The sequence below is a fragment of the Corticium candelabrum genome, chromosome 10 (genome assembly GCF_963422355.1).
Source record: "Corticium candelabrum chromosome 10, ooCorCand1.1, whole genome shotgun sequence".
NCBI classification, from domain to species: Eukaryota; Metazoa; Porifera; class Homoscleromorpha; order Homosclerophorida; family Plakinidae; genus Corticium; species Corticium candelabrum.
Genome location: NC_085094.1, coordinates 7842770 through 7857769, shown reverse-complemented (window position 1 = coordinate 7857769; position 15000 = coordinate 7842770). Strand labels below are relative to the sequence as shown.

Below are 15000 nucleotides of genomic sequence, written 5' to 3'. Positions count from 1 at the left end.
GGACGATACTCTCCGCTTCAACGTGATCCCCATCGTCCGACAACGACCAATACTTCTCATCGTCAGTCGACAGTGAATACCTTCCATGCCGACTCTCAAGCCGAAACACCTCAGAAGTCAAACTACGACAAGTTAGCGCCGCTTGCTCGTCACCCTGATTGACAAACCCGCTTGGACCTTGCAGCACAATAGCCGGCCGATTAACCAGCTCGAGCACAAACTGGCTCTCTTCTGTTGGCTCATCGCACGAAGCCTGCAGATGCCCGTTGGATTTCACTACAACATATTTCCCGTTTTTCGCCGACTTTAACACGGTTCTGTCATCCATCGTTTCTAGTTGAAATTCAGCAGCTTCCGATTTCTCTTCTGTTTCGGCTCTGATTGCATTGCTTCGTTCCACTAACTGCCATAGTTTGTTATGATGCGTCCTGATGTACCACAGACTGTCACTCCCACTACACTTACTCTCCAATTGAAAACAAACTGCGTCGTCCGTCTTGTCTTGATCAGCAACAATATCCCCTCTGGTCTCGTAAAAAGCGACCTTGAGGTCATCCGAGTGGCTCGTCAGGGTGACCTGTGGTCGACTCGTCTCGAGTATGAACAACCCATCGCGATCTAGTTTGTCTCGACGAGATGCCAAGCTGCTGGACGGACCACCAGCCGAGAGAAACGTGCCGTCCACGGCTTGAAACGCCACTCTGCCACCCTTGACAACAAGACCAAACAAACTACTCTCGGTCGGCTCCTCGACAAGACTTCCGCTCTGATCCAGATACTCGTGACTGCACGTCCTGATGGCATACTGACCAGCCACTTCCTCGAGCGTCACGACCGCCTCTGCTCCCCACGCCACATCCTTACTCACCCTCAACTCGCTCTCCTCGAGACACAAATAACGCTTCGTGCTCGCATTGCGCATATTGACCTACAACACATGGAACAACAGACTCTGACCCCATACGACCACGCCCACTCAATGACACAACACACAAGCAACACAATCCACCACATGTGGCCATGCCCACTCATTAACAACCACACACAAACAACAGACTGACTCCACTCCCAATTCTTAACAACCACGACAAATAACACACTTTACCCCCCAAATGGCCACGCCCACTCACTAACAACCAGACAAATAACACACTTGCCCCGTGTGGCCACGCCCACTCACTGACAACCCACAAGTAACACGCTCTACCCGAGTGACCGCGCCCTCTCACTAACAACTTACTGTTGGTATGGAGGCGAGATGGACAGTCCAGCTGGCGCTCTCTTCATGGCTACCGTCCGACCAGTGGAGAGATCTCTCATGGGTGTTGACTGACAACACTTTTCCATCAGCCAGACGGAAGTCCCACGTACCGTCGCGACGTGTGAGGACGTCAAACACGGCGGCGGAGTCTAGATCGCTCGACAAGCCTACTGCGTCGTCTATCCGGCTGATGTAACGGTCGGTTGCCGTTCTGAGACTGATGGAGGAGCGTCCGCGCTGTACGAGGTCCCACACGCAGCGCAGCCACTCGCATGACGGATCGACGAACACGGCGGTGTTGTCAGATTGTAGGTAAAGCGATGAGACTTCGAATGACGCTCTCAGTTGCAGTGAAACGGCCATCGGGTGACGACAAGTGAGACGGCACTTCCACTTGACTGGAAACCACGTGATTTGTTGTTGTTGGATGCCCGGATAAGGGCATTCTGTGAGAAGAAATCCGAGGTGGTGCCTTGCTGCTCTGTCTACGTCTGCGCGAGTGTTTTCATGGACAAGGAATTGGGAGATTCTTTTGTTGAGTTGATGCAAGAGGCTCGGGAATTATGTTTTCAAAATGAAATCAACGTTCTGGAGTTGCCTCCTTCATCACTTTGTTTTTATAGAGATTGGGTGGCCCCCAATAGGCCTCTCATTATTAAAAACGCTTTAGGTCACTGGAGAGCTTTAAGCAAATGGACTAATGACTATTTGAGGGATCAGATAGGTGGAAAGGAAGTTACCGTCTCTGTGACTCCAAATGGGTATGCAGACAGTGTGGTCGGCGATCGGTTCGTGATGCCTGAAGAACGTCGGATGAAATTTGTGGACTTCCTTGATATTATGCGGCATCCCACTCGTCACTCGGGTGTATTTTATATACAAAAACAAAATTCAAATTTTTCTGAAGAGTTCAAGGAGTTGCTTTCTGATGCCGAGTTGCACATCCCTTGGGTTACGGATGCACTAGGCAGATGGCCCGATGCCGTTAACATGTGGATGGGAGACAGTCGAGCTGTGACGTCAATGCATAAAGATCATTATGAGAATATTTATTGTGTAGTGAAAGGCGAGAAGCAATTTATTTTGCATCCTCCCACTGATGCACCGTTTATTCCATATGACTGGTATTTACAAGGACGGTACAAAGAAGTGGGTGGAAAGTTTGATATCATTAGTGAACCGGGAGAGAAAGTACCATGGATTTGTATCGATCCATTGAGTGATCTGTCATCGTCCCATCGTTTATACAAAGTCGTTAAACCGATTGTGTGTACTGTGCGTGCAGGCGAGATGCTATATTTGCCATCTCTTTGGTTTCACCATGTACGACAGAGTCATGCCTGCATTGCAGTCAACTTCTGGTACGACATGGATTACGACGTTAAATACAATTATTTTCAGTTTGTATCTAAGCTATCGCAACTTTGGCAATTGCAACATAAATAAAGATTTTGAGTGAATTAAAAGTGTTCTTAGTACTTGTCATTATCTCAAAATTGACGTAGCTTTCATAAAATTGTAATTTGTGAGAGTAACAGTGATTGCCACGTGACCAGACAACATCCGGGTTTAATAGTTTGACTTAATTAATAGTTTGACTCTTTTATAGCTCTAGCCAACGGTTAGCTTTGATACAGGCTTGAGCGACTGACTAAAGTTGTTACAGGCGTCCATTAGTGTTTCCCAACGGTTTTACCTTCCAGCTCCCCCAAGTTCCTTCAATCAAGGAAAAGGTGCGTGTCTGTCGCATCACTAAGTTTCTATCGCGCTTGCAATCTAATCGCCGCCGCCACGGTGGAGTATGTTTACGTCAATGCTTGTAAGTAGACTCTTTCCGCTCATTGTGACGAACATCCCACGCGCGTTCTGCGGCTTCATCTGAGGCTTCATTTGCGGTCACGCCATCTCCCAATACGCAATTTCGTGTCGATTCAAACCTTTATTTTCGTGCAATTTGTAATAAAGTAGTATGCACCATCGTTCTACATCTTCTCTTATCAAAACAAACGCCAACTTTCTATTCCCATTTCACTCATGACATGCCAGCTGGGTAGGCGGGTAGTGTTTTGAAACCACGCTCATCTCTCAATACGCAATCTCGTGTCGATTCAAACCTTTATTTTCGTGCATTTTGCAATAAAGAGGTGTACACCATCGTTCTACGTCTTCTCTTATCAAACAAGCGCTAAATTTCTATTTTCTATTTCACTCAGATCAGTAATTAATGCGCGCGAGCCCAGAAGTGTTTTGAAACCACGCCCACGTGCTACAAGCGTCTGCTTTTGCTCTCTCTGCGTGTCGGCATGACGGAGCTGTGGCCGAAATGCTCCGACGGGACGCTGATGGAGCCGCTCGACATGCTGCTGTCGCTGTTTCCACGGCGAGGAGCTGAGAACTGGACATCAGAGACTTGTTTTGTGATGGTACCGCCTCCCGTGCCAAATCTCGTCAAATCGTCGGGATTGTACGACAACCTAGTTGCGTATTTTTCGTCCAGTCTGGCCGACGAGATCTTGGATAGCGTGCGCACGTTGGCGTTTCTTTCTCTCATGATCACCGTTGCCATGGTTTTGTCTTTCTGTGTGTGCAACCTGTTGAGTTCAAATTTTAGGAATGTTGCTCCGGCTCATAAGAAGTGGTACATCATTGCCAATCTGTTCAAGGCGGCTCTTCTAGGAATTTCATGCATCTCGAAGAAATACTGGGCAGCACTCTATCGAATCTATTTCTTCGATCAGTTCCTTGCGATTCCTCTCAAACGTACGATGGCTATCTATGCTGTCACTGATGTCGTTGCTCTCTGGATGGTTCCAAAGTTGCCAACAAGCACAATCATACATCACGTGACCTCGACTGTATTGTTTTTCGCTGCGTGTGTGAATGATATGACCGTTCAAGGATGGACAGGCAATCTGGGAGTTGCCAAGATGATTGTCGTCTATGGTAACTTCAGTACAGTGGCGTATCTGGTCAATGCCTATTTGGCTTTACGAGTTCTCTATCCGCCAAACTCTCGAATGATGAACTTCCTGTGTCTGATGGCTTTCTGGTCATACGTGCTGTGTTGCACAGGCAACTGGGGTGTCCACCTGATTTGGTTTCTGCATGGGCTCAAAACACTGTCGTTCAGCATAGCTGCATTGCTCTATCTCGTTGCTGTTTGCTTTGTTGTTAATGATGATATTGTGCTGCTACGATGGCTGTGGAAACGAAGTTCGCCTGCAGCCGAAAACGAACCTGAAAACAAGAAGACAACTACAGAGTGACTCGTCGTTTGGTTTCTAAACACTTTTGATTTACTGTGCAATGGCTGATGGTGCGTGTGTGTGCTCACATGTGTGTGTAAACTTGAACTGTGAACTTTTGGATTATGACAAATCATTTGCTTTGCTTTAGTTTTGATGGTTCAGAAATGTTTTATGAATGCTGCTTATACACAATTACAGATCTTGTTTGCCAGTACGCATGCTCAATGACGTTGTTTATATGGAGTCTCACAGTCACGCCATATTTGGTATGATGTCCTTTAGCTGACTGGTTGTGTGTAAGAAAGATCAGGAGAAGCAGCAGCAGTATCTATAAAAATTAGAAAAAGAAGATGAAAACTGGCTTTAATAGCTTGAGTTTTTTAATTAATAAGATAATATAATATATTAACAATAATATAATATACTAACAATAATATAATATACTAACAATAATATAATATATTAACAATAATATAATATATTAACAATAATATAATATATTAACGATAATATAATATATTAACAATAATATATCAACAATAATATAATATATTAACAATAATATAATATACTAACAATAATATAATATCTAACAATAATATATTATATTAACAATAATATAATATATTAACAATAATATAATATATTAACAATAATATAATATATTAACAATAATATAATATATTAACAATAATATATCAACAATAATATAATATATTAACAATAATATATCAACAATAATATAATATATTAACAATAATATAATATATTAACAATAATATAATATATTAACATAATATAATATATTAACATAATATAATATATTAACAATAATATAATATATTAACAATGATATAATATATTAACAACAATATAATATACTAACAATAGTATATTATATTAACAATAATATAATATATTAACATAATATAATATATTAACATAATATAATATATTAACAATAATATAATATATTAACAATGATATAATATATTAACAATAATATAATATATTAACAATAATATAATAGCAAAAAATATTTATACATGTACACACCATAATGATGGTGTAGTTCGAGGGGCAACATATACACGCAAGGACACTAAGTTACAGATCACCAAATTAAAAATTGCAAAAACGTTACAGTCAACAATATTTAGAGAGAGAAACAGCTGTGATCCAATACAACTGACCTTCTACCTTTGTAACAAGACACGTGACTATAAGGTATGTTTAGCGCGCTACAATTAAATTGACCGGGGTGTGTGTGTGCGCGCGTGCGTGCGTCCGTGCGTGCGTGCGTGTGTGTGTGTGCGTGTGTGTGTGCGTATGTCAGTGTGCGTGTCACGTGTTTATTACACTTATTTTAGCGCGCGTTACTATACTTTAGCGCGCGTTACTCAGATTCACATTTGCGATTAGGATGGAGGATATTCGACGCTCCAAGCTAAAAAGTCGTTTTCGATCAATGTGGAACAACGTTCGTTTTGGTAACGATCTATATCAACTAAACATCTATCGTATAGACCGTCACCGTGTTGCTCAATTTCAGTGTGGACTCTACCAACTACCACCAACTTCTCACGCACTCCCATTTGGCTCCTCGGTCGTTACTATCACGCAGAGAATACCGGCAAGTTGCAAGAAATGTTGCAAACGCGCTAGACGACGCGCTACATGTGTAGTTTGCATGTTACTACTTTGTGTGTACATTTGCTACATTGTGTGTACATTTGCTACATTGTGTGTGCATTTGCTACACTGTGTGTGCATTTTCGTGACGTCGTTATGTAGCTTCTGTATTGTTATGAGTTCGTATGATCCGTGACGTTGTCGGTTTGTAGCTGAGTTATCGCCGCTTGATGATCAGGAGGACTGGCAGCACTTCCGGGATTTCCGAATGGATTTTAGTTCGAGGCCTTGGCTCACGTATCGCAATGAGTTTCCGCGCTTGGAGGGTACGAGTATTACGAGTGATGCTGGGTGGGGATGTATGTTGCGCAGTGGACAGATGTTGTTGGCTGAGACGCTTGTGAGGCATTTTTTGGGAAGAGGTAGGTCGTCTGGCTGGCTGTTTGTCTGTCTGTCTGTCTGTCTGTCTGTCTGTCTGTGTGTTTGTCTGTCTGTCTGTCTGTCTGTCTGTCTGTCTGTGTGTTTGTCTGTCTGTGTGTTTGTCTGTCTGTGTGTTTGCCTGTCTCTGTGTTTCTGTCTGTTTGTCTGTCTATCTGTCTCTGTTTTTCTGTCTGTTTGTGTGTCTGTCTGTCTGTTTGTGTGTCTGTGTGTCTGTCTGTTTGATTGTGTGTCTGTCTCTGTGTTTTTCTGTCTGTCTGTCTGTCTGTTTGTCTGTCTGTCTGTTTTTGTTTGTTTGTGTGTACGTGTGTGTGTGTGTGTGTGTGTGTGTGTGTGTGTGTGTGTGTGTGTGTGTGTGTGTGTGTGTGGGTTTGTCTGTCTTTTTGTCTGTCTGTTTGTCTGTTTTGTTTGTCTGTTTGTCTGTCTGTCCATCTGTCTGTTTGTCTATCTGTCTGTCTGTCCATCTGCCTGCTTGTTTGTTTGTCTGTTTGTTTGTTTATCTGTCTGTCTGCCTGTTTGTCTGATTGTCTGTTTGTCTGTCGTATAAGTTTGCTAATGTGTTGCTGCTGCTATTTCTTTTTCTCTTCATTTTGATATTGTGCTTCAGATTGGCGTGTTCAGAGATCAAGCTCAGAGGACATGTCGACATACAGAGAACTGCTGCGGTGGTTTGCTGATGTGCCAAGCGAACGATCTCCCTTTGGAGTGCACTCACTAGTCAGTTTCAGTGTCAAAAAAGGACGATGTGCAGGCCAGTGGTTTGGTCCTGCTCAAGTGTCATATCTCATCCGGTGAGATGTCACATCTGTCCTACTTTGTCTTTTGCTGTGTGTTGTTGATAGGCAAGACTTTAATATTGATATTAATTAGGTGTTGGTTTTGCATGACTTTACATAGTGGGATTTGATCTATATGTTTAAGGAGTGTGGTAATGGTGTTAGAATGTGAGGAAATTTTGATTTAGGTGGGGAACACACGCACACACACACACACACACACACACACACACACCTTGACCTTTGATTCCTCCATACCCACCATGGGTTTTGGCAACACACACACACACACACACACACACACACACACACACACACACACACACACACACACACACATTTTTATCTGCCATACTCCATGCTTCAACTAAATTGGTTAACACATGATTCATTTCTCTGTCTGTTTGTCTACTTGTCTGATTTAATTGTGCAGTTTGGTTCAGCCTGATCAAATACTCACTGTCAATTTGTGTTGTAGAGATAGCATAAATCTCAGTCACACAATGTTTCACAAGTTGAAATCAATAACAGTTTACGTAGCTCAAGACTGTACAGGTACGTACATAGTACATGAACCCACTAACAACTTAAGATATCATGTTGTACGTAGTGTACAAGAAAGATGTAGAAGACTTGCTGGAGAAAGGCAAAGATGAACGAGGCGACATAGACTGTGCTGTGCTCGTGTTGATTCCCATTCGTTTGGGAGGAGAATCGTTAAATGAAATGTATTTCCCTTGCATCAAGGTAAAATGAGACAAGTCTTATGAGCAGACACACACACACACACACACACACACACACACACACACACACACACACACACACACACACACACACACACACACACCAATAGATAAAGCAGTACACATGCATAACAGTTGGGCTGTTTCTGATTTATATCAAATATGTTTTATGGCTTGGTGTGTCATGTTTGAATTTTTATGCTTGTTTGTTTGTTCTTTTAAGGGGTTGCTGTCGATGGATTGGAGTGTTGGAATTATGGGAGGACGGCCGACTCATTCTCTTTTCTTTGTTGGATGGCAAGGTGAGCATATGAGAGTGTGATGTACAATATAATATTAGGAAGCTAATGGGTAATAACATGTAGTAAATGAAGCTGTGTTCTACTCGCTTCAGAGCTACGAGCATGTGTGTGTGTGTGTGTGTGTGTGTGTGTGTGTGTGTGTGTGTGTGTGTTTGTGTGTGTGTTGTGTGCAAAACTCGAGGCGTGATGAAATCATGAGCACTTGCATTTGTTGTTTCGCTGACTTTTCTCATAGTTTCACCGTTTTCTGTTATCCATCTTCACATTTATTTTTCTAAATAGGCATTTAATAGTCCATCTCACACATCACGTGTAATTATATTTTATTAATTTTTTTATTATATTATTAATTTTTTATTTTATAATTTTTTTTATTTTTTTTTGTATTTTATTATTTTCTATTAATTTTTTTATTTTATTATTTAATATTATTTTTTGTATTTTATTATTTTTACTAATTTTTTTTATTTTTTAAATTAATTTTATGTATTTTATGATATATATATATATATATATATATATATATATATATATATATATATATATATATATATATATACGGGCAACTCCAAACCGTAACTTAGGCCTCACCATGTCACCCCATGAGTTTGTTGTAGCAGCAAGATACTGGTTGGGTCTACCTGTGTTTCCGTTCCCACCAAACAGCATCAGATGTATATGTGGTCATCCACTTGACCCATATGGAGATCATCTTGTTGGGTGTGGTCATGGTCCACATCGTCTGAATCGACATAATGCTTTATGTGAGTCTATTTGGCAATCACTCCTCATTGATTCCAAACAAGTTGTGAAAGAACAGAGAAGCTCGGGTCAATCCAAATGCCGCCCAGGTGATGTCTTCCATCCGAATTTCTTGAATGGACGGCCTGGATATTTTGACATCACTGTAAGAAACACGTTGCAACCATCTTACATTGCTCGAGTTGCTGAAACATCAGGAGTTGTTGCAGAAGCAGCAGAAATGGGCAAGGATGATCGTCACCATGCAAGAGTATCTTTGACTGGTGGTACATTTTATCCGTTGGTAGTTGAAACACTTGGCCTTTGGTCACCAGACAGTCTAGAGACTTTGAAGTCTATATCCTCAAAAGTATGTGCTGTGTTAGCTGTTCCCTTCTGGAAGGCTTTAAAGAATTTGCTAGAGCAGCTTTCTGTTAGATTATGGATTTATAACGCTAGAATGATATCTAGCCGCATACTTGCGGAAGTAGCTGAAGTCCTTAGTTGGGACTTCCCTGTATGTGAGTAGGTGTGTAAGAAATAAATAAATATATATATAAAAAAAAAATTATATATATATATATATATATATATATATATATATATATATATATATTTGTATTTTATTATTTATTTTTTGTATTTTTTATTTTTGTTTATATTTTGTATTTTATTATTTATTTTTTGTATTTTATTATTTTTATTTATATTTTGTATTTTATTATTTTTATTTATTTTTTGTATTTTATTATTTTTTATTAAATTTTTATTTTTCTTAATAAATTTGAGAGCATCTTTTGTGTGTTTGCTGTATCACTACTAATCAAAGCATCTTGACTTTATGCAATGTGCTGAAGTGTGTCATCTGATTTACAGATGACAAGCTGATATATCTCGATCCTCATTATTGTCAGAGTATCGTCGATGTGCAGCAAGACGACTTTCCTCTGAAGGTTCTGAGTGTGTCACAACAGTTTGCTCTATAAAACGTGATTGGTGGGATGTCATAATTGTGTGTAGTCGTTTCATTGCGCTGAGCCAAGACGAGTTTCTCTGAGTCGTATAGATCCTTCATGCACGTTAGCGTTTTACTGCAAAGATAAGACGGAATTTCAGAAATGGTGTCATGATGCGGAACCGGTGAGTGTGTAGTAGACGTGAATAAGTTTTGATCTCTACATGCTGTCGGTCGGTTTGCAGTAACATACAAGGCAGCATGTGGTCACTGTGGCAAGTGTGTGTGTGTGTGTGTGTGTGTGTGTGTGTGTGTGTGTGTGTGTGTGTGTGTGTGTGTGCATTCGATTTGCAGTTTTAGAACTATTGGAACTGACAGGACCAGAACTAAATTGAACGTAGAATCTATTTTGTGAACCAGAACTGCAAGCAATGTCAACGCCTACTATGGCTTCATCAGCTGCCGATTGATCGACTACCAGAGTGACTTCAGCTAACAGTGCAATTTGTCGACCTTGTGATGGACGCTAATCTTTCTCAAACGGAGTGATAGAGTGCACGAAAATATCAGTAAACCACCTGAGCTGTCTGCAAATAGTGTGCTATCACACTTCCGGGAATTTTCAAAGAGAGCCGTGTTAGTCGTAGCCTCGAACTTCCAGACTAGAGAGCGTGCTGTCAGTTCTAGCAGTTCCAGCTCCTTGGACGGAACTGTTGGAATCAGTTCTAGCAGTTTCGAAATGGCAAATCAATTGCACCCTGTGTGTGTATCTGTCTGTCTGTCTGTCTGTCTGATACACCCCTGGAGACACCCCTTTCAAACCCTTGTACAGATCCTTTTACATACTCTTGGGTACATTTCTGTGTACTCTCCTATGTACACCTCTGCACACATCCATGGGTAACCTTTGGGTAACCCTGTTCACACCTTGGGAACACCCCTGTTTATACCCTTGAGTACACCCCTGGCATTATTATTGAAATTACTTTTCCAATATAATGTGCTATGTGTGTGGTATCTCCATATTTCACATGATGATCATGTGGTAGCAATGACTACACAACAACATAGAATAAAATAATGGTAAACTAAATTGCTCATTTACTTAGATCATTCTGTTGTTGATTATTTAGATGATTATTCCTCCAAAGCAGCGTGACCGATACCCTTTCTTCACGTTTCACCACGGAAGATGCTCAGACGTATTGGGTGGTATGACTCCACCACCAGCTCAGTTGTCATCATCGTCTCATAGCACCCAATCTACGGATCATCATCATACAGGAAGTCACACACAACCAACGCAAATACAAACATACTCACTGCATCTTCATGCACCCGGTGATTCCGTTCCACTTAGGATGATGGGTATGTATAGTAATGATGCCGAGTATGACAGTTTTGTTGTCGTAGACAAGACGGATGGAAGAACAGACAAATATGATGAGAGCGATGTGAGTTAGCTGTAGAATTGTAACATTCGTAAAGTACAGTGTGCGGTCTTTATTATTATCAGTGCTAGTATCTATGTTTCTATTGAATAGGGTTATGTTTTATATTGGTAAAGAGATTGCTAGCAAGACTCAATTCGGGTTAACCTCACTTTGTTGTTTCTGAGTGTTGTGGACGTAAGGAATGATTGGCATTGCTAGGGGAACTTTGAGGAATGAGAACAGGGCTAGACTGGCTTGGGTTGGATTGATTGGCAGTGTGTGTTGTTATCTATGTGATGTACAATGAAGTGTGTGTGTGTGTGTGTGTGTGTGTGTGTGTGTGTGTGTGGTGTGTGTGTGTGTGTGTGTGTGTGTGGTGCGATAGCTCAGTTGGTTAGAGAGTCGACCATCTTATAGAGTGAGTACATCCGGGAGCTTGCAGGGTTGCAAGTTCAAGTCACAGTGATGGCGAGCTATGGCATAATTTCCTTGGACAAGAAAGTTACACACAATTGCCTCTCTCAACTCAGGAGTATAAATGAATACCTGGTCCATCAGCCACTGGGGTCCGGGTGGGACTTTGGGTGCCCACACCACAGTTGGCATCGCAGTCGGTGCTCCTGCAAGCACCTGGCCAGGCTGCAGGAGATTGCTTAGCACCGCCCATAGTTCCTACTTAGTGCACAGGAACCCAGCCATCTGGGTGGGTGGGGGCATTACCATTTAACGGCAGCTCCTTATCCATTTGCCATTTTCCCATTGCCGTGTGTGTGTGTGTGTGTGTGTGTGTGTGTGTGTGTGTGTGTGTGTGTGTGTGTGTGTGTGTGTGTGTGTGTGTGTGCGTGCATGTGTGTGTGTGTGTGTGTGTGCACATGCACACATGACACTATGGGTTTGCAAATAGAAATTATAGCAGATGTGTTTATAATATCAGACCAATTTATAGAGTCGTGTATATCTGCTGTAGACTGGGTTCACCTAAGATCTTTATGTAACATGCTTTGGAGCTTCAAAATGAGCACAAAAAAGAGACAACGCACTTGCAAGTACACACGAAATTTGTGTGAATACAAAAATCCTTATGCTACTGTTACACTGTTCTAGCACAGTAACAGTGTAACTGGAAAGGTTTGTCAACCTCATCCGTAATTTCCACAGTCAACTGTGTCTTATCAATGGTCAATCGAATGTCTTGAGGAACTCTCATCCAAGGAAAGTCTTACACAGATTTCTTAACACAGTCTTTACTAAGAACTTGCTCATTTGTGTTTGAAGTTTCCTGGTTCAGACGATGATCATTCTGTATTGGATATAAGGCAGTCCGTAAACTAGTCTGCAGCTCGTCATCGGTCTCATATATTGTTTGGCCTGATAATATGCCTCCCATGTACTTGACAAACTCTTCAGTTATTTTGTGATTTCCACCTAACTTGGATGATGCAAACATGTTGCTGACTTCTCCATTTTCCAGTAGTATAGCGTAAGGATGTTCGTCATCTGCAGGTTCGACCTCCAAGGAACAGCCAAAAATTGTAAATTCAGCGATATAGCCGGATTCAGGTTTGCAAAGTAGTTCGAAATAAAGCTGTTGTGGAAAAAAGAACGTTCGCATCACTGGCAGTAGCTTTGTCAAACTTCCTAACTAAATGTATTGGGCCGCAATAAAAGTTTCCTGCAGCACGCAGACCACCGTCTAACAGTGAGTCGACTCCTAATTCATCAACACTAATCTGCCTCGTCATTATGGTGCTAACACGTGTACCGTACACACGAATGTTTAGCGCGCGTTAAAAACTAACGAGATAGCTATTTAACGCAGCCTAATTAAACATGCAGCATTCTTTACTAAATTCTGAATAAACAGGGCGGGGTCACACTATTTGCTAAGCTTGATTTGATGTAGGTGTGATAACTACCCCAGTCACGTCCAGATGTTATCATGTACAATAATTTTATTCAGAAATCACAAACACAGCTGCTACTCAAGAATCAGTTCTGCTGTCCCTGTCACTTCTAGGCTTTAGTTCCGACCAAATCTTGAGCTACACACCAAAACACAAAAAATAAAATGATGACGACACTTTAGCGTATTCGTTTTATACAAAATTTACGGACAGTAGTGGTCAACTTAAATTTAATTTAGTTTGACCCAAGAACTCATTCTTACACCAAACACATTCTTTAACGTGCGCTAAAAATGTCCCGGATTACGAATACAACTAAACGGCCACGTGGTTTTCCACGTGGTCGCCGCGTGCACGTCCACAAAGCCATTTCTGACACTCGCGAAGTACACAAAAATACTGTACCTTTAAAACTACTCGTCTTTCGCTCGTTTTGACGGATTGTTGACGGCGACGTAATGATACAAGACGACAAGCAGGAATAACGACACTCCGAGTATGTTCGCAAAAATCGCAAGCTGTATGTCAGTGATCATCCTTCAAAACAGCTCGTATCGGGGCCGAAAACGCAACAAAATCTCACAAAAGAGTTACCTGCTGTGCACTTTCTACGCATGCGTGACAAACCCTGTGTAATATTTTCTACGCATGCGCAAAACATTTATAGCAAGTGGAGGAATTTCGGAGTTTGAAGTTGAACGTGCGTACGAAAATTGTAGAATCTTTAGGAATTGAAGAGGAATGGCGGCTGCAGGGCCTCCTGTTGAGGATTCTGATGAATTTGATGTAATTGGAAATGTTTCTTGTGCTGAGTGTAGATTTGGATGTATGAAAGGAAGGTTTTGTTGTATTGTGAGATGCATCCCTCCAATATAATAGTCTAGTGTATTGTGAGATGCATTCCTCCAATACAATAGTCTAGTGTATTGTGAGATGCATTCCTCCAATATAATAGTCTATGAAGTTGCCCGTAAGATCAAACATTCACGAAACAGCTCAACTCCAAGTCCTCTCGATGGTATCTCTTACCTAGTGTTGAAGAAATGTCCATCACTCCTCCCAGCATTGGTGGATTTATACAATTGTTGCTGGTTATCCTGTTCTGTGCCATCTTTGTGGAAAACTGGTGTCATTCGACTGATTCCCAAGTCTGGTGCTGCAGCTGATCCCACTACTCCTTCAAACTTTAGGCCAATTGCTTTGACCCCTTGTATTGGAAAGATCTACACTTCAATCCTGAAAGACAGATGGTGCGACTTCCTGCTGAGTAATGGTTTTCTGGATACATCAGTTCAAAAAGCCTTTTTGCCTGGTGTGTGTGGAACAGATGAACATCATTTTAAATTGTGGTCTCTCATGGAAGATGCTAGAAGGAATCGTCGCTGTCTGTCTGTTTGCTGGTTGGACTTTGCAAATGCGTACGGATCCGTGCCTCACTGGTTGGTTCGAGAAAGCTTTGTTCTTCATCATGCGCCACTCCACTTACAGAAAGTGGTTATGAATCTCTATTCATCACTTCAGCTGCTGGTATCTACATCAGAATGGTCCACCCCTTCTATTCCAT

General features: G+C 41.4%; 6 protein-coding genes and 1 long non-coding RNA gene across 9 annotated transcripts in view; 5 read left to right on the top strand and 2 right to left on the bottom strand.

The window, feature by feature from the left end:
* Nucleotides 1-1665, bottom strand: part of LOC134185895 (fascin-like) — a 2156-nt gene extending 491 nt beyond the window's left edge. Inside the window, exons 1-2 of the mRNA XM_062653779.1 lie at nucleotides 1241-1665; nucleotides 1-928 (exon numbers count right to left, since the gene is read on the bottom strand). The exon at nucleotides 1-928 is cut by the window's left edge and continues 491 nt beyond it. Of these exons, the coding sequence (XP_062509763.1) occupies nucleotides 1-928; nucleotides 1241-1624 (1312 nt within the window). The 5' untranslated portion in view covers nucleotides 1625-1665. The remainder of the gene's footprint in view (nucleotides 929-1240) is intronic.
* A 105-nt stretch (nucleotides 1666-1770) lies between these two features.
* On the top strand, nucleotides 1771-2756 carry LOC134185896 (bifunctional peptidase and (3S)-lysyl hydroxylase Jmjd7-like). Its single transcript, XM_062653780.1, has one exon. The coding sequence runs from the start codon at nucleotides 1805-1807 to the stop codon at nucleotides 2705-2707; it is 903 nt and encodes a 300-aa protein (XP_062509764.1). The 5' UTR covers nucleotides 1771-1804; the 3' UTR covers nucleotides 2708-2756.
* Nucleotides 2757-2863: 107 nt separating this feature from the next.
* LOC134185766 (uncharacterized) lies at nucleotides 2864-4831 on the top strand. Its single transcript, XM_062653637.1, has 2 exons — nucleotides 2864-2994; nucleotides 3475-4831. The coding sequence occupies exon 2, from the start codon at nucleotides 3565-3567 to the stop codon at nucleotides 4525-4527; it is 963 nt and encodes a 320-aa protein (XP_062509621.1). The 5' UTR covers nucleotides 2864-2994; nucleotides 3475-3564; the 3' UTR covers nucleotides 4528-4831.
* Nucleotides 4832-5914: 1083 nt separating this feature from the next.
* LOC134186022 (cysteine protease ATG4C-like) lies at nucleotides 5915-11701 on the top strand. Its single transcript, XM_062653928.1, has 10 exons — nucleotides 5915-5999; nucleotides 6062-6142; nucleotides 6354-6563; nucleotides 7187-7370; nucleotides 7834-7910; nucleotides 7966-8102; nucleotides 8325-8403; nucleotides 10021-10097; nucleotides 10165-10284; nucleotides 11233-11701. Exons 1-10 carry the CDS (start codon nucleotides 5933-5935, stop codon nucleotides 11560-11562), a joined length of 1362 nt encoding a protein of 453 aa, XP_062509912.1. The 5' UTR covers nucleotides 5915-5932; the 3' UTR covers nucleotides 11563-11701.
* Nucleotides 8993-9695, top strand: LOC134186023 (uncharacterized). The gene has a single exon (XM_062653929.1). The coding sequence runs from the start codon at nucleotides 8996-8998 to the stop codon at nucleotides 9671-9673; it is 678 nt and encodes a 225-aa protein (XP_062509913.1). The 5' UTR covers nucleotides 8993-8995; the 3' UTR covers nucleotides 9674-9695.
* Nucleotides 11702-13466: 1765 nt separating the features above from the next.
* Nucleotides 13467-13994, bottom strand: LOC134185616 (uncharacterized). Its single transcript, XR_009970806.1, has 2 exons — nucleotides 13842-13994; nucleotides 13467-13574 (listed from the first exon to the last, which is right to left on the bottom strand). It is a non-coding gene; the product is annotated as an uncharacterized LOC134185616 (long non-coding RNA).
* A 102-nt stretch (nucleotides 13995-14096) lies between these two features.
* The window catches only part of LOC134185613 (uncharacterized), a 13283-nt gene continuing 12379 nt past the window's right edge, over nucleotides 14097-15000 (top strand). For all 3 annotated transcript variants that reach the window (XM_062653450.1, XM_062653451.1, XM_062653449.1), the window contains exon 1: nucleotides 14097-14222. In XM_062653450.1, the coding sequence (XP_062509434.1) occupies nucleotides 14178-14222 (45 nt within the window). In that variant the 5' untranslated portion in view covers nucleotides 14097-14177. The remainder of the gene's footprint in view (nucleotides 14223-15000) is intronic.